Raw genomic sequence first — 21,742 nt, 5'->3', positions numbered from 1 at the left:
AGTAGTCCAGGCGGGAGGTGACGAGAGCATGAGTGACTGTGCGCAAGGCGTCCCGGTCCAGAAAAGGTCGCAACTGGTGTATCAGGCGAACCTGATAAAACGCCCCCCTGGTCACGGCCGACAAGTGATCTTCCAATGTCAGCCGTGGGTCCAGGAGGACTCCCAAGTTGCGTGCCTTCTCTGAGGGGGCCAGAGTTTCTCCCCCTATAGTCAGCGATGGGATCAGCTGACTATGCCGAGGCGCTGGCATCCACAGCCACTCGGTCTTGGAAGGGTTGAGTCTGAGTCTGTTCCTCCCCATCCAGACCCTTATGGCCTCCAGGCAACGGGCCATCACGTCAAGGGCATCGTTGGGGTGGCCTGGGGTGGAAATGTACTGACAGCAAATGTTATGCTTTTGTCCCAAACTGCCATAAACCAAGGGAGTGCTTGAAATTGGTTTTAGACGGTGATACTTAAATGTTCCCAATCTCTTCAATAAGTACAGGATTTATCAACTCACCACCCACATCCTTGAGGCATAGCTTGCACTTGGGAAATATTCAAGGTGGCTACCCTGAAAAATCAACTGTCTATCCTATACAAGGCAAGTGTGGTAGTCCAGGAGAAATTTGCAGAAGGGCTACAAAGAAGAATGTACGTAAAATGAAATGTTTGTGAAGTTTTTACCTGCCTGGAATTACCATTGAACGAGGCTCAAGAACAGAAAGAGAACACTGATGAAATCTCAAGGAGACTGAAATGAAAGTTATGGAATAGAAGAATCATGTGCATCCTACAGCCATTCTCAGACACTCTTCCCCTAGAACAGGGGTGTCAAACTCGCAACGTCATGTTCCTCTCGCGATGTATCGCGACTTTTTTTCCATTGCTGGCAATGGGGAGGGTGCGGTTTCGGCATGATGCATCCAGCCCACAGGCCGGCAGTTTGACACCCCTGCCCTAGAAGAGACACAATATGTAAAGGAAGTCCAAGCAGCTTTTCAACATTATGCATGAGGGTCTAATCAGGCTCATATTATGTACTGCTAAACAGTATACTTTTGTGAAATATAGTACTGCTATTGGTTAGCAGTAGCTAAATTATAAATATTTTCACAACCTGGTTTCACAACCATGCAACCCACCAACAAGAGTATGAAAGCAACACCATTTCATGAGCTTTGGACCCAAATGGAGAACCATTTTAATCACTCTGATCTTACAGCACTCTCACATGGGGCTGTTTTTCTGTGTGGAACCTCAGCCAGCACAGCCACTATAGTGGGAGTGAAGAAGCCTCATTTATCAGTCATAAATTTATATTTGCAAGATTAAATTATTGTGTTCAGTGGGGGACGACAGAAATAGCTAGAGCTGGGGAAAGAAGGGGAACAGATTTGAGAAAAAATATCTCATTGCCTTTTTTGTCCAACTGTTTTCATTCAAATCCAATTTGTTCTAAGTTTTTTGTTGTTATTGAACAAGCTTTTACATACATTGTTCCCTTTGCCCTCTTTCCAGGTTATTTATGGGATGATATAGTTTGGTTGATGGGCTAAACAAAATGTTCTCAAATATTAAGAGGCAATAAAAATCTTAGTATCATCATGAATCACAATTTGAGAACAGTCCAACTTCTCTATTGTACTTATAAATATTTCATATGCAAAAATTTTTGTGATCTTCTCCACATCTCTCCAAGGGTTTAGAACATATTCAAGAGGATTTTGGAACGATTCAGCAAAACCACATGGCAGATATTATGAAATTCCTCCAAACCGCCATAGGCACATTAAAAATTTAGTGCCATTTATTCTACATATAAATGAACGAAATGACAACTTTGATAGCTAAAGGTAAATTGAATATTTTATGGCAGAATTTAAAATGATTATTTTTTAAAAAATGAAGAGAACTTGGGTGAAAATATACTAAAGTTTATCAATCTGCAGCATAGCATCTAAGATTACAAACAGCCACATGCTTAAAATCAATCAAACACTACCTTAGCTAACTACATCTGACCTCAGCTAAACCAGATCTAGATTTCTAACACAGCACAAACAAGGGCACAGTGGTGTATTGCTGATCAATCAGTCCATGTTTGTCCCCCTAATAACCCTCTAGACAGGGTTATTAAATAAACTATGGAATTTCAAAAGTTTGCTTTGTTGATGTCTAAATCAGGACCCTTGGCTTCTTATCAAGAACATACTGTGGCTTCCAACTCTAACTTGTCAAGGCAAGAACCAAAAGGAATCCCAGTTATCCAAACAGGTCTGCTCAATGACTTTGTTCTCCTTTGGCATATAAAGATTTAAGACATGACATTTAAAAGGAGTCTCTGGGCTACATATGGTCCATTTAAGAAGAAATTCAATGCACCACAAATAATAAGTATGCAAAATGTAACTGACATCCACTGTCCATTAGAATTTTACTTAAAAAACAGTTTACAGTGCTAATTATAAGTGTGTTATTCTTTTGGTCTAAGTCAATAAATCACAGTAAATGCAATTCTTCTTTGTTCAAATGTAGTTTAAAAATTCCACATAGGTCATTTGGAAAGTGAGGTTTGTGTAATATTGCTCATAAAATTATATGCTTTCCTCTCCTTTTTCCTGTTTTTGTTATTGTTTCTCTCTCTCTCTAAACAGAAGACCTATGCTGACAATAAAGATTATTGCCAAGGGTAAAACATGCACTTCATTAGAAGGCAGTACTCAAAAGTGAGTTTTTTTTATAAACCCAGTAATAGGTTTGACTCATTGCTGACACACCTAGTTATTAAAATATCTTTAGCTTGTTTAGACATCTTCTTTCCTTCCAGATGAGGGGAAAATTTTCTTTAATTGTATCCAACATCTTTATTAGAAATAAATTAAATGAATAGATTGAGTTCGCCTCCAAAGAAAATGCCAGTTTTCTGTTTATTTGTGGAAAATAAATAGAATAAAAAATTGGAAGGATTAAGCTAAAATAAATGGCATACAGAATTATTAGCAAAGACAGATTTGATTTTTACCTTTTCTTTAAGCAAAAGAAAGAAAAAAATATTGAAGGAGTTTAATCCAATAAAGCCATCAGCTAAAAACACATGATTTATTTACATTTCTCTGCTATCCTGTCAAGAGTTCAAACTGATTTATAGTTGCCCTATTTATAAACTATTCACTCCTTTGTATAGGAGAATCAATTAAGATACTGAGAACATACCTTCCATTTATAGAAACACAGAATCACAGGACTGTGAAGCTGGAATCAAGCATATGGATCTATCACAGTCCTCCTCAACAAGCAGGGAAACCAATTAAACCATCTTCAATAGATGACTGTCCAGCTTCTTTTTAAAAATCTACAGAGCTAGAGAGAAGGTTGGTAGAGTGTTCCATAGATATATTTTATCCTTTCAGTTGCTCGCTATAGTAGGACAGATGAAACCATTTCAAGTTAGAGGTAGTTTTCAAAAATTTTCTCACAGTCAGGGAGAATGGTACTAATTTAATCTTCTCCTGGATTCTGAATTTCTATGTACATTAAAATCAAGGCAGCATTAAGTAAAACTGTTTCATAGAGTATAGGAAAGAGGTCTGTGCAATATGCCAGACAGATGTTTCTGCAGGGAAAAATGTTGTCAAAGACTGTCATTATCTGACTTGGAACAGAATTTTACCTGGTCTATAATATCCAAATATGTAGCATATAGTCCAAATGCAATTTGCTTTTAAAAATGTTCTATAACTCATAATGCAAAATGGGGTCCTGCACACACACAAGGAGTGCTTTTGATTTAAGTTTATTTTTGTCCAACAGTTACCATCTATTGATTACAGCAGTGTTTCTCAACCTTGACAATTTTAAGGCATGTGGACTTCAACTCCCAGAATTCCACAGCCAGCAATGCTGGCTGTGGAATTCTGGGAGTTGAAGTCCACATGCCTTAAAATTGTCAAGGTTGAGAAACACTGGATTACAGTTATGTATAATGAAGCCATGACAAGCCTCCCCCATATCCCCAGTGGAAAAGTTCATAAACACAAGTCAATTCTGAATTGAACCAGGAGTGATTTACTAACCAATAAATTAGCAGTGTCTGCATTCCCACAGCAAAAACTTTAGGCTAGAAGTTGTCGACATGTTTCAAAAATTGCATTCCCTAATTTTTGTTTATCCCGTTCCCCTTTTTTTCTTAACTCCTCTTCTTTGCTTTTTTGTATTTTATATTTTTTTAAAAAATTAATAGTTTTTTCATTAAAAAAAGGAAGGGAGGGAAAAAGCTTTTCCAAGAGTTCTATGTAAAACTATCCATCCTTCCCCTACATCCTACTGATTGTGAATTTGATTTTAGAAGGAAAGCAAGAGAGATGAAAGAAAGTAAAAAAAAACAACTCATCATTTGTTTCAGCTCATCTCCCTTGTAGCCCTGAGGAAATTAATTTACCTACCACACGTAGCCTTGAGGGGAGACAGCCTTTGAGAGAAAAAGTATTGCTTCAGTCACAGATATTAATCAGGTAGATTCAGCAATCTTCTACAGCCTAATCTCTTCCAGATATACTGGAACTGCAATTGTAGTCTCAGTATCTCTAGTAAGTGCTAAATTGAGGAAGATGAAGTTTATTTCCAGATCAACATCATTCCTTCAATTATTGATTTTGAACAATCTTCTCTGACTGGATGTTTAATTGAAAAACAGATATTTCAATTTTCAAAAATTACTTGCTTTCATGTCATAATCCTAAAAACAAAATAAGGCAAACAAAAGCAAGTAACAATGCTAGTAAATGTTGCATTTGGTCATGTTGGTTGATTAGGAAAATATAGAAACTATTTATTATAGTAATAACTTTATTAAGATAAACTAAATGGTCCAGATTTATAAACAATCTTTCAAGTCTAATTGTTTAATGTACATCTGAGAACAAATATTTCAGTTCAATTTTCATAAATTTCAGAAAAAGCATGGAACGTATATGCATTCACAAAAGTAGGGACTTGTTGGACAGGACAGTCTTTTATTTATTGTCTAATATTTTCTTAACAACAACAATAATAATAATAATAATAATAATAATAATAATAAAGTTGGAAGGGACCTTGGAGGTCATCTAGTCCAACCCCCTGCTCAGGCAAGAAACCCTATACCATTTCAGACATACCCAATTCCAGCGATCATTCCTTATATGTTTTAGCCTCCAGTCCCCTAATCATCTTTGTTGCTCTTCTCTGTACTCTTTCTAGAGTCTCAACATCTTTTTTACATCATGGTGACCAAAACTGGATGCAGTATTCCAAGTGTGGCCTTACCAAGGCATTGTAAAGTAGTATTAATACTCCATGTGATTTTGATTCTATCCCTCTGTTAATGCAGCCTAGCACCGTGTTGGCTTTTTTGGCAGCTGCAGCACACTGCTGGCTCATATTTAAGTGATTGTCCACTAGGACTCCTAGATCCCTCTCACAGTTACTATTGTTGAGCAAGGTACCACCTATACTATACCTGTACATTTGTTTTTTCTTGCCTAAATGTAGAATCTTACTTTTATCACCACTGAATTTCATTTTGTTAATCCTGATAGAGCATTTGAAAAAAGGAACGCATTAATTTATGTCACCAAAAGACACCATATTTGGTCTTAAATTATGAAGCTCATTGATTATTCAGGATACCAGTGTTCTGCTGTGACTTTCAAAGTGAGAGTCACGGAGAATGGGAAATAACTTTCAAACGTTCATTGCCAACATCTGAAAATGCCTAATTATAAAAGTCAAGAAAGATCAATGTTCCAGAATGTGTAGCAGAAACCACATTTTTAATACTACATTTATTTATGTGATTTATATAGCTGCCCATCTCACTCAGAGGGTTTACAAGTTTAAAACAAACAAATCCACCAAACAACCCATTGGCATAAAGGATCAATTAACCCACTCACAATCAATAATAGCACAACTCATCTATCCTTGAGCCAAATGTCTGGGAAACAGCAACACCTTCAATGCTTTGTGAAAGATTAACATGGCTGTGGCCAATAGGATCTCTTGGTGGACCAAAATGATTGGGGTCTAAATAAAAAGACTAAAATGTTTTAGACCGTTTAGCTTGGGAGATAGACAAGCAAGAAGAGATATGACTGAAATGGGTGAAATAATGCACAGCATGGAGAAAATAAATAGGGATATGTTTTCCTCCATCTCCCAAAATAATAGATCTAGAGCCAATCCCTGGAATTAATTGGAAGAACATTTCAAAAAGACAATAGGAAATACTTCTTTGCACAGCACACTTATGGAATTCATTGTCAGGTGTGGTGAAGGCCAGGAACTTGGAACTCTTTAAAAGGATAACTACATGGATGCCAGGACTACTGGTTTTCAAGACTCAGTATTATTTCTGGGTTGGTGGCAGCATGTCTTCAAATGCCAACTGAAAGGGAACTATAGGGGAGAGGCAAATGCCAGCTATGTCTTCTTTCAAAATATTGCTGCCATCTTCCATGGCTGCCTTCTACACTTTGGAAAAGTCTTATTTAAAATGTGCACTCATTCCCATGCCAAAGTACTTCTTGCTGTCAAATCTGAGCTACTTGTAGCATTTGGTAGCTACTGAGCACACTCAGTTCTCATGAAACAGTTTTGGGTATGGTAGTTAACAAGCTTTATAAATGTGGGTTTCTATATCTATGCATTTCTTCTCACAGTACTTTCTGTGAGGCAATGTGGTAGTGGAATGGGTGGATAGGTGACTATCAATAATCACTGTAGTTTGCAAGCTGGCCAGTAAATGACCATTTGTGTTGCTCCTTCACTGCCCTCCTCACTTCTTCTGGATTAGGCCAATTGTGAACAAACTGATCCCTTTATCACTTCCTACTTCCCAAATGCAGTTAACATGGCTTCCTGTTCTGAAAACTACTGTGGATGGGGCATTCTTATGGATTTAGCTGTTGTTGTTGTTATTATTATTATTATTATTATTGTAGTAGTAGTAGTAGTAGTAGTAGTAGTAGTAGTAGTAGTAGTAATAATAATAATAATAATGTTGGAAGGGATCTTGGAGGTCATCTAGTCCAGCCCCCTGCTCAGGCAGGAAACCCTATACCATTTCAGACGGCTGTCCAGTCTCTTCTTAAAAACTTCCAGTGTTGGAGCATTCACTGCTTCTGGAGGCAGGTTGTTCCACTGGTTAATTGTTCTAACTGTCAGGAAGTTTCTCCTTAGTTCTAGGTTGCTTCTCTCCTTGATTAGTTTCCATCTGTTGCTTCTTGTCCTGCCTTCAGGCGCCTTGGAAAATAGCTTGATTCCCTCTTCTTTGTGGCAGACCCTGAGATATTGGAACACTGCTATCATGTCCCCCCCCTCGTCCTTCTCTTCATTAAACTAGACATACCCAATTCCAGCAACCGTTCCTTATATGTTTTAGCCTTCAGTCCCCTAATCATCTTTGTTGCTCTTCTCTGTACTCTTTCTAGCGTCTCAACATCTTTTTTACATCGTGGTGACCAAAACTGGATGCAGCATTCCAAGTGTGGCCTTACCAAGGAATTGTAAAGTGATATTAATATTTCACGTGATCTTGATTCTATCCCTCTGTTAATGCAGCCTAGCACTGTGTTGGCTTTTTTGGCAACTGCAGCACACTGCTGGCTCATATTTAAGTGATTGTCCACTAGGACTCCAAAATCCCTCTCACAGTTGCTACTATAGTACCACCTATACTATACCTGTACGTTTGGTTTTTCTTGCCTAAATGTAGAACCTTACTTTTTTCACCATTAAATTTCATTTTGTTAGATAGCACCCAGTTTTAAAGTCTATCAAGATCCTCCTGTATCTTAAGCCTATCTTCTGGAGTTTTGGCTATTCCTGCCAGCTTGGTGTTGTCTGCAAATTTGATGAGTTCACCATCTATCCCCTCATCCAAATCGTTGATGAAGATGTTGAAGAGCACTGGGCCTAGAACAAAGCCATGGGGCACCCCACTATACACTTCCCTCCATGTAGATGCAGTTCCATTGAGGACCATAATACGCTGAGTACAGCCGGTCAGCCAGCTGTGAATATTTCCACCTTGTTTTCATTAGCCATATGGTTACATAGCCAAAATCCCAAACCACAAATATTAATTAGTAATTTTCCAAAACAGATCAAGGAAAAAACTAATATAAACTTGTACTGAAAATCCTGTGATTTTTCTAGGTTAGCTATACGGCTTATATTACCTTTTAAAAAGAAATTTGTTGTCTCTTAGATGTTATCCCAACCTTTCTTGCCTACTGCTCATACTGGTTGGGGCTGATGGGAGTTAGAATCATACATGTACCACAGATATCCCATTTCTGATTTAGCATCCTTTGAAGGATATAGTTATATTTTAAAAATGAAAAGCAATCAAGTTCAGCTTTTGAAAAAGGTAAAAAAAAATATTTTTCTCACAACTCCAAAGTATTAACTAAATGTATCTGAACTACATTCCTGCAAAATGTGAAACTGATTTGAAGTGTATATATTTTTATTTCAAATTCAACTTAATTTCCATAATTCAAACCTAAACACTGCAACTTTCCAAACCATAGGCAAAATGTGGCTTTGCTTTTTAAGAACTAATTTATAACACCAAGTATCAACATTTCATTCTTTTAATGTGAAGTCATTTTACACTCTGCAGGCTTGAGAACCATGCAGTAACCTGTTATTTTGTTCTGGTTACATGCCAAACCTCAGTTTTTAGTTGGGAAAAGATCCTTCACCTTTCATAGTACTGTTTTTTTTCTTGTTCAGTTTTTCATGTCAATTTAACAATATGGACACACACAGTTATGAAAGATGGATTCATTTATACATTAAATATAATTAACAGGTCACAGTAGAATGGAAAACACCTGCATTTAATATTACTCTGTCAAAATCTGCATGCTGTAAGACTTCCAACAAGGGTTGTTTTATACGCTGGTTTTAACAGCTTTCCATACTCTAACACATGATGAAATGGACATTTTAAAATATTATGTACAAACTGTAGAGAATGTCAAACAAAATGATCACATATAAAATATTCTGAATGGTGTGGTAAATGTCCTTCTAACAAGGAATTATTCAAAAGTATAGTTGAATGTAATTTTCAGTGTATTTAAAAAATTTACATACTACTTATCATGCAGTAAACCCTCAGTCCCTGAAACTGTACAAATCTGATAAAAAAAGTATTCACAGAATAGCATCTGTGCTTGTGGGGTGTATGTGCATGCACAATGAAAGAGGAAAGGCCTCTGCAGCTAAGAACGGAGCTCCAGGTTGATGTGTGCATCGCCCCCCCCCGGCCCCGTTTCACTGGCACACCGAGAAAAAGCCCCGAGTTGACGCATGCGTGTCAACCCGGGCCTCCATTCTGGGCTGCAGAGGCCTTTCCTGAAGGCTTCTGCTGGTGAAATGGAGGCTGGGGGCGATGTGGACGAGTGGCAGTGAGCAGCTACAGAAGAAGTGGGCCGGCTGCAGCCACACGGACTCCTGCTGGGCGGGGCTGTGGGTGACGCTGCTGCGAGGTGAAACAGTGGAAAAAATAAGACATCCCCCCAAAATAAGACCTAATGCCTCTTTCAGAGGCAAAAAAAAAATATAAGACCAGGTCTTATTTTGGGGAAAACACAGTAGTTCACAGGATTGCATTATACACTAGACGAAATGAAATCTACTTACTGCATATTGGCTATATGCTGTTGCACAGGCTGGTGCTGAAAATGTTCAGGCCACTGATGATGTAGGCAGAAGGAGGGCAAGGACTGAAGGCAACAAGCAGTCTGATACAAAGGTGTATGCGTCTGGCAAGCAGTTGTTGAATATTCAGTATGTAGGTCTGGGGAACCAGAAGGCAATGGAGGTGATGCTGCATTACCAGCCACTGAAAGACATTCTGGCTGACTGCTTTGGTTATTTAGTGTCTGATGATATGGGCAAGGATGGCAACACTGTAGCAATACCTGTGGTGTCCTTTGCTCATCCATTGCAAGAAAGGGTGCTTTGAGTGTGCCATTAACGTGAAAGCACCCATTTCCACTCACTTTTCTTCTTGCAGTTTCTTTTGATGACGGGAGGTTGTAGACTAGGATAGTGCCATCCTTGGTCGCAAGAAGATCTGGACTTGCTGCTCCAAATGGAACGTTGCCATTGCTCAGAACTACAAACTCATTGCTTCCGCTGCTTGCAGCCATATTTTAAAATTCTGGTGGCCTGTAAAGTTTTGAGAAGAAAAAAAACCTGAATTTAAAAAAAGGGCACAGTATTAACATAACAACACGCTTGCTCAAGTGCTGATGAATAAAAGAAAGGGGAGAAATAAAATGAGATTAGATTAGATTAGAATTCTTTATTGACCAAGGGTGATTGGACACTTAAGGAACTTGTCTCCAGTGCATAAGCTCTCAGTGTACACACAAGCAATAAGTGATAAATCATGATCATAATCATAAAATGCATTCATCATAAATCATAAGATATAAAACTCAGTGATAGTTATAGGATAGTAAATAAGCAACCAATATAAATCATACTAAATAAAATAATATAAATTGTAAGATACAAGCAACAAAGTTATAGTCATAAGAAGATAAAGAAATAGGTAATAGGAAAGATGAGAAGTCCTACTAGGTATTTGACAAAGTTGTAGGAATTATTTGTTTAGCAGAGTGATGGTGTGGGGGGAAACTCTGAGGTGGATTTTGTTGCTAGGAATAGTTGGGCCTTAGTTCCAGAATTTAGAGCCGGGATGGATCTGGTCATTTTGTTCAGACACACTCTGGAGCTGGAGACACAATTGCTATTTGGCAAACAGAGCTGGAATCAAAATGGAGCAGGCTCTGGAAGTGAAACTCTGCTACCTAAACATGGGCCTTTCAAGAGCTTTTCAGTTTTTTTTTGCTAATGAACAGTTTGAGAACATGAATTGACCAATCATGAATACTGAGTAGAGGTGTTTTGTACAATGAAAAGCTGCCCTAGAAACATCAATGCAGCTTCACAAAGCTGGTGTATTTTGGAGTCCTCAGAGCCTAAAGCTAATGGGGGGAAAATGTGAGTTAAACAACACTAAGGTTTACCTTATACCTAGTTTGTAAACTTAATACCAAACAGCAACAAGTCATAACCTCAAAAGTAGGAACAGTTCCATGCATTCTGTTTGCCTTCTCACACCACCACAATATCAACACAGAACATTTTACTGAATAAGCAGACCCAAAAATACAAATAAGCACATCATGAAAGTGGTGACTTTCTGAACAAAATATTTCTTTAAAATACTTTACCGCATGTTTCTGAGGGACTGAGCAAGCTTCAGAGCAGCTAATAAAACAGATGTTAAGCGGGGCTACATTTCATAAATAAGGTTCCCCTTTAAGAAACATACACTCACGGACCTTGTTACATATTAAACTTAAGGGAATATGGATAATATTATATTAATATTGATAAGCTGCAAAATCACAGAATTGTAGAGTTTAGAGATGCCATTTAGGCCATCAAATCCAACCCTTTTTCAAAAGCACAGATTCAAATTAAACTTGCCCAGAGAGAGGGCTATGTACCTTCAGTAGGGCTGTGGACAAGGAAGAGGAACCCACCAGTTAAGTGTTTCCATTGGCTGATAGTTTTCTAAACAAAGCATCCACATTAAATCATCTGATCTACAAAGACCATATTTACACAAAACAGTGTCTATAAGAATTCATTCATTTTGGCACCAAGTTCGCAAAAGGGCTTAATCAAAGAAAAGATAGCTAATTTCTATTTCTGAATTGTATTTACTGCTGTTTTGATATGTTGATATATTGCTAGCAATCTGGGGAGAAAGACTTGTAGTACAATAACATTAACTTAATAAGTATATGAATGAATTATAAACCACTACTAAGATAATAAGGTAAATCATATCCAGCAACCTCATTTTAGTATCAGATTTTGGGCTATTTTATGTACATTCTTGGTAGAACGTGGAAGACATAGATTGTCTGATTCCAATTGAATAATTGGGTAAATGATAGCCTGGCCTTTCCCCCACCTTTTCCTGAATCAACATGGCTAGCAACATTTGTTTAAAGGAAGGTTAATAAACTGGGCCAGCTAATGTCTTCTAAGAATATACCAATAGTATGTTCAAACTTTATTCAAAACCTAACAATACTCTCCCTCTTTCTCCAATTTCCATAAAATCCTGATTATTTTTTTTTGCAATACTGAAAACTCTTTTTTAAAAGCACAGAAATACCCTGTAAGTTTAAAAAAAAACCTGTAATCATGTCTACACTTAAACATAGTATTACATTTTGCATTCATTCAAATAAAGATGACTTTTAGATATGGGTAAACATCTCCCATTCCTTCAAACAAAGCATTTATAAACCCCAATTTATAAGTCTTTAAATCACTGAAAACGTTTAGATACATTTGATTCCAATAATTATTTACTTAAAATAAAATTGTATTTCAAAAAACAAATATTGCAACTTTTACATTTAAAAATACCTAGATAATGCGAGAGAGAGGGGGAAGGGAGGGAGAGAGGGGGAGGGAGAGGGAGAGGGAGGGAGAGAATGAGAATGAATCCTGGTTATAAATTCAAATAAGCAATACTAGTTAGAAATATATTATTTGAACCTATAGTTCTGTTAAATAAAGAGAGGCCCTTATAAAGAGAAGGTAAAAATATCTTCTCAAGCTTTTTTCACTTCACAAAAAAGATTGCCAGAAAATTAAACTGAGCAAAATGCAATAACCTGTTTCATTTCATTAGTGTCACTCAACAGGATTCTTGTAAGAAAGCATCCAGCTTTTCAGTCACAACAATTCAAATCCAATCCAACAAAGAGAAAGTTGCAAAAGTTAAGTTTTTCTCTGCCATAAAATTGTGGATTGAAAGAAAGAAATTAAAACAGACATAACAGGTGGTGCCTGATCTTTTTATCAGTAACATCTATTTACCTCTCAAGCCACTATTCCTTGGGCAGTTACAGAGTTCTAAAAATGCATAATGTCATTGATCTTAGCTTCTGGCTCTTAACTAGACATTTTTGGAATTCCCTAACCTCTTTGCTATTCATAATATGTGGGAGTTTTTCTGACTTTCCTGGCACTAGCTTATTTTGTTTATAGGCCTCTAGCTATTTCTTGAAACCTCTGTCTTATTAAACTATGCCATTCTTTTCTCATCAAGGAAGCACTGGGTCATCTAATATTGCTCCCCTAAGTTTGAGTCTACCTCAAGATGTATCAAGAAAATTTGTGCATTGACAATTTAGAAAATTTACTCTAATTAGTGGTGTATTAAAGTTCACCTTGTTGAAAAATAAATTATTTTTAACTCTCTTCCTTGTCACTGCTCCTGAAATTGTGCAGAACTGAAACGTACAAAACGTCTGTACTCATGGAGATCTGTAGTTGCACGGGAAAAGGTTTGGACATGCTTTAGTTGTTAAAGAACATACAAATTTAACTAGCTTCTTCATTTGGAACTGAATGTGCCTCCAGCAAGCTTTAGGATCTAATCTGAAACCGCTGGTGGCTTTAATGCAAAATTGCCTTCTTTTCAATAGAACACCTGGACATCTCTTTCCAAAGAGATAGATATGTACCTTTACTGCAGCTAGGGAGGAATGAAGTGTAAGAAACCCACAGCTGATTAACTACATTTTAATTCATCTTTAAGTGAAAATTCAGCATTATTATCAACGAGTTGGCTCTAAACTCAATTATGTTTTAGTCCCACTGAAATCAAGTAGGACACATTAGTCAATATTTTGACAATGCTTAAGTCAATTTCATCAGAGTCAAATGATATATCTATGCAGGTGCTGAATCAGTGTTTGCAGTCAGTAATGGGCTGGATGAACGCCAATAATATGAAATCAGAATAGCAAGGAACCTTTTATTATGACATCAGCTTTAGTATTGTACATTGACTGCCATCTTTAGGACGACATAAATTTTAAATTCAAATTGATAAAGCCTCTTTATTTCTCCATGCATAGTATCAATTTGGACCAGGTCTTAAGAGTTTATTCTGGAGGAAAAAATTGCATAGTTAGTTGCTCAAATTTAAGTTACAGAATTTAGGACATTTGGGTGAATTCATCAGTTATGACTGTTCCTTGAAGAGAGCTGCACGTGCTACCCAATTGTTCCTGACCCCATCTGATGCACTTTCCTTTAAAATTCAATGTGGCTTAAGACTTGAAAGTGTTTAGAATTGCTTCTCCCTATACCAGTGATGGCGAACCTTTTAGAGACTGAGTGCCCAAACTGCAACCCAAAACCCACTTATGCATCATCGAGTGCCGGGTGGGTGTGGCCCATGGGCTGGGCGTGGCCCATTGGGTGGGCGTGGCCACGGTGGTAACGACAGACTGAGTGGGACTAAAAAGTTCAATCAATCAATTCCAACTTTGCAAGATCTTTTTTTTTCCCGCGAGAAGTTGAAATTGACTGATTGAACCTTTTTTTTTTTTTGCACACGGCAGTAGAGGCCTAAAGTGAAAAGGTTTTATAAAACCCAGCTGAAGGCCTAGGACTGGGGCGACGGTGCACGTGCCCACAGAGAGGGCTCTGAGTGCCGCCTCTGGCACCCGTGCCATAGGTTCGCCACCACTGCCCTATACCAACTGCCTTGTGACTTTATTTATAAGGTGCTCTATTATACAATTTTGGGCATACCAGTGTTTTTTCTGCAGCAAAATTCAAATTGCAACACCCATCCCATAGAAGTGTGACTTAGGGCCGAGGCCACTGTTTCTCAACCTCAGCAACTTTAGGTTGTGTGGACTTCAACTCCCAGAATTCCTCAGTCAGTATACTGGGAATTGAAGTCCACAGAGTAAAGCTGCTGAGCATCAAAAGTGGCATGGGCCTATTTAATGTTACTTGATTTCCCCAGGTATTTGACTGCTTTGGTTTGCTGTTTTTTTCTTTTTTAATAACAATGCAGCACTCACATTTTAATGACATGGATGTATATATATATATATACTCACAAAGGCTGGAGTGGCAAAATTCTTCGGTACTCTTCCCCAAAGCTGCATCGTTGAATCCATGTAGGTAGCTGGAATTGAGCTCAACCTAAGGGCAATTTTCCCTTTGAAGGTGATTTTACACTCAGTATTGGTTTTGAGTGTCAGCTGTATTAATTTTACACCCTTCTTACATCTGAATCAATCATTGCTCTTTTGCACTTGGTTTACTGGACATAAATTTTGAATCAGTTATTGATTCATTTATTTAATGGAACCTTCTTTATAAATCTATCAGCAAAAATTGATTTGCTGGCATTATTCAGCAGAAACCAAACCCAAATATTTTAATCGAACGTTTTCTCCTCTCAGTCATCATGGAACTTGTCAGCAATCCATCGGTCTTCAGTAATTTTACATACTTCTCCTGACCTTGAACAAAGAGGTTCATGTCATGCAGTGAATGGATTAGGAATCACATTTTTTCTCTAACATGTTTTCAGAGATCAGCACATCAAGATTGTAAAAAAGTAAAGTGCAGACAATGCACACTTTCAAATTTCCAGCAATGGAATACACTAAAGAGATCAATTACTCATGGGAACAGGAATAGGAAGAGATGAAATTAAAAGCATAATAGTGTCTTGATGATGCTTAAGCTAAAGAAAAAAACTTGACTGTACAATAGGTATAAATGACATGTCCCTAATAAAAAGCAGCTTTGCTTGGGCAAGTCAAGGCAATTGGTTTTCATACTTCACCCATCCATCTAAGATGCCACTGCATCTCAACATAGCTGGCAAGAAGGAATGGCCAAAAGAAAATGCCACACAGCTTACAACATACACACCCCACCTCCCAAAATTTTCTGCTACAAAGAGTCATCAGAACGAACAGGCTTTTACACTTAAATTTTAAATCTGGAATTCCAATTTTTGCTGTTACAACACATAATCTCGTTTCCTTTTGTACAACAATGGTTATTTTGACTTTAATGAAAAACAGTACAGAACTGTTACACAGACACAAAACTCTACTTAATGTTTTATCTCTTTCCTAACAATATCATACCTAAGAGACTAATACAAAACTTTTGTCTAATTTAAGATAAAAGGGAATAAAATAATTAAAAATACTGTAAGCTTGAGATATAGGCTATGTTTAATTAAAGAAGCAAATGTTTTATAATGTATTTTGGCTATAATTTGTACATACTTTATCCTCAACTGAGTTTTAAAAAACATTCTTTTGCCAGAAATATTCTTTTATAGTATCAGTTCAATCTTTATAGAAATTTTGTTTCAAACCTTCAGTTTGGCATTTAAACATATTTGGCATTTATTATAAATCATATTCATGCACTTAAACTAACCTGCTTTGCAATTATTTTTAATTACTTTCAGGCTAAACATTCTAAAGAAAAAAAAATACACTTTTACCAGGAGTTTAGCATGAAATGTAATTTGCCCAAACTGCAAAAGAAAGTATCTACGTTGAAAAGACACCGAGGCTTGTAAATAATTATGTAACCAGGGAATGTCAATATTTAAACACAGCACTCGGAGGTTTTATAAAGAGAATACACTATACATTAATAAATTCATACAAACTATTCCACATGTGTAAAAAATTAGTAAGAGTTGCATAGAATAGCTTGAACACAGCTATTCAATAATGAAAAGTTCTAACAAACACTGCATAGCTAATACAAGTGAAAGTTGCTCCTGACACACAATAACCTTAACAGGTATTTGACTTACAATTCATACATATACTTTTAAAAAATAATTATAACACAGTTTTGAGATGTATTTTATTTGGAATACCTTAAGATGTCTGCTTCCATAGCAGATTTTGCAATGAAAAACTTCCAAAATGTTACACCAATTACTAGCAAGTACATTTCGTTCAAAGCAAGTCGCCTAACTTGTGTTCTTTGAAGAGAAGTTACATTTAATACACTTAATTGAATACACTTAATTATCAAGCATCTGTCACATCAGTATTACAGGCAGAGCCTGCTTTCTTAAATAAGCCCCAAATTAAGAAGCTAATCCCATTTTGCAATAATTGTATAAATACCTTGTTTCACATTGGTCAGAACAAAAAGACATAATCCTTAAATTGGGATTTAGCTGTTCCTATCGTACCAAATTTAATCATGTTTTACAACCCATCTAGGCATATAAAGTTCTTCATCTGCAATTGCAATTTCTTTTCCAGCCAACAATTTTATATGTAACTCATCAATGCCAAAACAAAAAGAAGAAAAAAACCCACAATATCCAACTGTAAACTTACAAATAACTCACCTAATTCTGAAATCCTTGCTCTCAAATGAACAGAAATGAAAGATTAAGATTTTCCTTTTTGGAAAGCCTGGAAACAAACCTTTCATGCTCAGCAAACCCCTTGTTGATGAATTTTAAAGCTTTGCCTTGATGTGAAGCTCCATTAACAGCTTCAGTTGAGCAAATGCGATTGGTTAACAGCTCCCATCAGCAGAAACAACAGGAAAAAGGCAAGTTGGGGTGCCCTGCAATACTGCAGAGACGAGCTGGAATGACACACAGATGCAAATTGCCTCAAATCAAACTTTCTGGGGGCAGGAATTTCCACTGCTTCTTTGCCTATAGGAGACTTGCTTTCCTATTTAGCTCCAAGGGGCAAAGACTCAATGGTAACAGCTGGGGGTGAAGATTTGATCTCCATGAGACTTTGGGAAGGCAGGTTTTGATTGTAACGTGGCTTTGCTCAATTTATAAGGGGAAAGTGTCAGGTTTCACTATTACTTATAGCTGTACTGTTTGAAGGGAATATAGAACATAAAACACTGATTTTCAAACTTGACAGCTTTAAGATATGTGGATTTCAACTTTCAAAATTCTGGTTGGAGAATTCTCGGAGTGGAAGTCCAGACTTCTTAAAGGTACTAAATTTGGAAAACACTAATCTAAATTTATCACTGGCTATATTCTTTCGGACAGCTTTATTAAAATTTCACAGACATTTTAATTAGTATTTGAACCAGTTAAAGACGGAGAGTGGGGAATCTGGTACCTTCCTGGTGTTTGGAGACTACAATTCTCTCCAGTACCAACTAGCAGAGGTGCAGCTGATGGGGATTATGGGAACTGTAATCCAAAACTATTCGGAGATCTTGGAGATGATTCTTGAATGAAAAGCGAAATGGCTTAAAGAAAAATCAAAGTCCAGTTACTTTTAAAATAAAAGCACCTTTGGGACATATTGGGAGACATATTGTCAGCTTCAAATTTATACAAACTGGATAGAAGTAGAAAATGAAGGCAGTAAATATTATCCACTCTAATTGTAATTCTAATTAAACTCTTTCCTCCTTCCCTCATCACCTCAGTAACTTTTGTCAAGTGGTACATTGTCTCTGATCATGGAAGAGTCTATTTCCAGTTTAGCATCTTGTACAGCAATTCTGAGACTTTCAGGTAAATTGGATCTCCATATAAGGCTGCAGCTCCTGACTGAGACATCTCTCTATAGTAAGGGTTATTAATTACTTGAAGCTTTTTTTCATGCTGACTTTTTAAACAAAAAAGCCTTTTATTGCTTTATTGATATCAGTAATAAAACAGTCCTTCTGTCTGACATACAGCCTAAAATTGCTGACACATGTACCAAAAACTGAATAGAGAGGAAGAAAAAAAAATGAAAGAATGAAGGAAATAAACTCTCAAAATTACAATCCTCTTCCAATCAAGATAATTAAGGCAGAAATAGTTCAGGACTGCAGGCTTGAGATAGATATGGAAGGTCCATCAATTCTGGTCTCAAATTTTAAAAATAAATAAATCAAGAAGCAATCTGCTTCTTTTTCTATTTCTACTCTAGAGCTTGATGAAAAATGATCCAATTAGCGGCTTATCTAGTACCGGTACTAGATTTCCTTGAGCTGTGGGAAGCATTGAGAGGCAATTTGCAAACACCACCCATCCTAGCCAACTATGTGCAGTGCTGAGAAGATGACTGACATACCCAATAAGAGTATTCAATTCAACACATTCTAGAAACAGGCATATCCAATATATTCCAGCTCATGGAAAGAAATATATTTGTGGTATATCTAACAACTATCCACATACAATAACACTAGTAGCATGCAAAAGTTACATTATTTCTTCTTTAAAATGAACATGCCTTCAAAGGGATTCCCCAATTCACATTTTTAGCTTCCCCGTTATGATCTTTGTGCGATCTCAGCTAGTGATAGCAGCAGGTCCCCTTTAATACGTTGGTGAACTAATTAAGATGGTCCATTTCCAGAAATGTGAAGGATTCAAAGAAATGCTCTGGAAATTCTACTGAGATTTCAGTTTGAGTTTGTTATCTTGAAATAGAAAAAAAAATTGACAGAAAGATCTATATTCTTTTTATTTAGATCCAAATCTATTTAGAAAAATCTACGGGAGACTGGAATACATCAATTAGTTATCTGCTGAGACAAATTTGCTTACCCACTGAGTCATTTGCATATTCATATCTGTTTTTGATACCAGCAGAATCAGGGCTGTCAAAGCACTTTGGGGCAGTTTTACAAGTAGCCAAGGAAGGAGATGATGAATGCTTCGTTCATAATGGCCACATGTGGGACACTGTAAATTGACTGAGATCGATATATTAAAAATGCTATCATCTTGACATCATAAAATGATTCCACTACTGGCCAGTCACTTAAAGAAGTCACTGTGTACCTATTTACAACCAGTACTCTCAGAAGAAACTATTCTATATCCTACAAAGTAAAAACTGTATCTTTTTCTGAAATTGAAACTGCAAACATAAGTGCATACAAACACATGCATACATGCACATAATCTGAGACTTAAGCAGACAACACAAGACAAAGACACAAGACTTTTTTTTTTTTTTTTTTGGAGCTGGCCAAATACAACTCACCCAATGCAGAGACAATCTTTGCCTGGCTGTCTCTTGGCAAAGAGAAGCAAGCCTGGGAATTTCAATTGCTAGAGATAAATCAAGGGCCAGAACTCAACTTCTAACACTTTAAGAAGTATGTGTTAAATTTCTCTGAGATACTTTGATTTTCCCCTGCATATGTGAAATGAAAATTGCCAATTTTAATTATTACCTAGCAAGCATAAAAATGTTTTTGCAATAATCTTTCATTAATTTTTCAAAATAACGTATTTATTTATATAATTTATATAGCCACTCATATCTGGGCATCTTACAAGATTTAAAAGCAGATCAACCAGCACCCCCCTCCCCAAACCTTATCCCTCTGGTGCCAAGAATAAATAATTATTAACCACTCATAGTAGCTGTTGGAGAGGGAATGGCAGAACATGGGTACGGAGTGAAAAGAGGGATCAGCTTAGAATCCCTAAGTAGCCACAAGCAAACTAAGCCTAACACCCCTTGAGAGCTGTTGACTTTTATCAAACTCTAACCAGATGCCAACCATTAGTTGAGAAGACTCCGGTGCACAGGCTTTTAGCAATAAATCAGCTTAACTGAACCTTCAGTTGTGAACCTGACACTAGCACGACTCATCTCCACCCTCACTCATATAACTGGGAAAATAGCTAGGTCTTCAATGCATTATAAATGTAACTATTTCCCCTCAAACTAACATTTTAAAAAGGTTTCACCCATAAAGTTGACATTTGCACATTCACTTTCTCCATTAGTTTTTAACCAGATATCACAAACAGATCAGGCTCCTTGAATTCTGAGATAACCTTAGCCCATTTACAGCTACTACTGAAGTACTGAGTACATCTCTCACAAATGTCATTCAAACTAAGCAACAGTTTGGGAATTATATTTGCTGCGATTCAGATACCTGGTCCAGGTGTGTGGAGGGTTGTTTTTTTTTTAAAGTCCTTTAAAATTTTCCCATACTTAGATCTCCAGACTTTTTTAGATACTCATGACCGTTAGCCATACAGTATTGGTTGGGACTGTAATTACAACATATGGGAATTAAAAACTTATGAAGAGCAAATATCTAGGTCAATTATGGCCCTGAAGCAAAGGTTGTCTATTATCTATAGAAGACAAATGAGCATCCCTATTTTTAACATCTACATTGCATACCAGATTAATGCAAAGAATGGATACACTTTTGCTTACTTCTACATGAATCACTTGTTCTTATTGGTGAACACGTGATTAGGCCAAACCATAGTTAACATGGTGTGTAGACCTATCCAGTTTATCACATAAAATGCAAACTATCCTCCTCTATATTCCTAATCCAACCTTTTCTATTCTGAGAATGTCAGATATGCAGAGTTACAACATCATCAACTAACCCGGATATGGTTAGAGCTAATGGAGGTTATACTCCACAATATATGGTTGAAGAACACTGGGTTAGCCTAATGTTCTCTCTTTACTTTGTCCTAAGTCCCTAATATTTCTAAATCACCAATAAAGATATTAAAATACACCCTGCCATAAAATGAAGCCTGCTGACATAGGAATATTTGCAGAAATTGCTAAAAATGTGATAGTGCAGTAACATTTAGCACTTTCACACATGGTATTTGTAAATTCATGGTTATGATTTCAATATTGAGAAACAAAAATTATCATTATAAATACTGATTTAAATCAAGTGATAGAACTTGTTGAGAGCTTAGTTCTTAAATTATATTCAGAGTAGAAAATCTATTAAACCCTGTTTAAATATACTGCATAGCATCCTTACTGTGGATAAATGTGTTTAGAAAACGTATTCCCTTGGGGAAAGGGGGCCTAACACA

At 36.8% G+C, this 21,742-nt stretch overlaps 1 protein-coding gene across 1 annotated transcript in view; it reads right to left on the bottom strand.

Moving 5' to 3' along the window:
• Positions 1 to 10,196, bottom strand: part of DISP1 (dispatched RND transporter family member 1) — a 35,403-nt gene extending 25,207 nt beyond the window's left edge. The window contains exon 1 of the mRNA XM_015831926.2: positions 9,679 to 10,196. Within this exon, the coding sequence (XP_015687412.1) occupies positions 9,679 to 10,190 (512 nt within the window). The 5' untranslated portion in view covers positions 10,191 to 10,196. The remainder of the gene's footprint in view (positions 1 to 9,678) is intronic.
• Between the last annotated feature and the right edge of the window lie 11,546 nt (positions 10,197 to 21,742).

Source organism: Protobothrops mucrosquamatus, unplaced genomic scaffold, assembly GCF_001527695.2.
Source record: "Protobothrops mucrosquamatus isolate PMUCROS unplaced genomic scaffold, P.Mucros_1.0 scaffold_289, whole genome shotgun sequence".
Taxonomy (NCBI): domain Eukaryota; kingdom Metazoa; phylum Chordata; class Lepidosauria; order Squamata; family Viperidae; genus Protobothrops; species Protobothrops mucrosquamatus.
The sequence above is the reverse complement of the archived record's forward strand: the minus strand, read 5'-3'. Positions and strand labels throughout refer to the sequence as shown.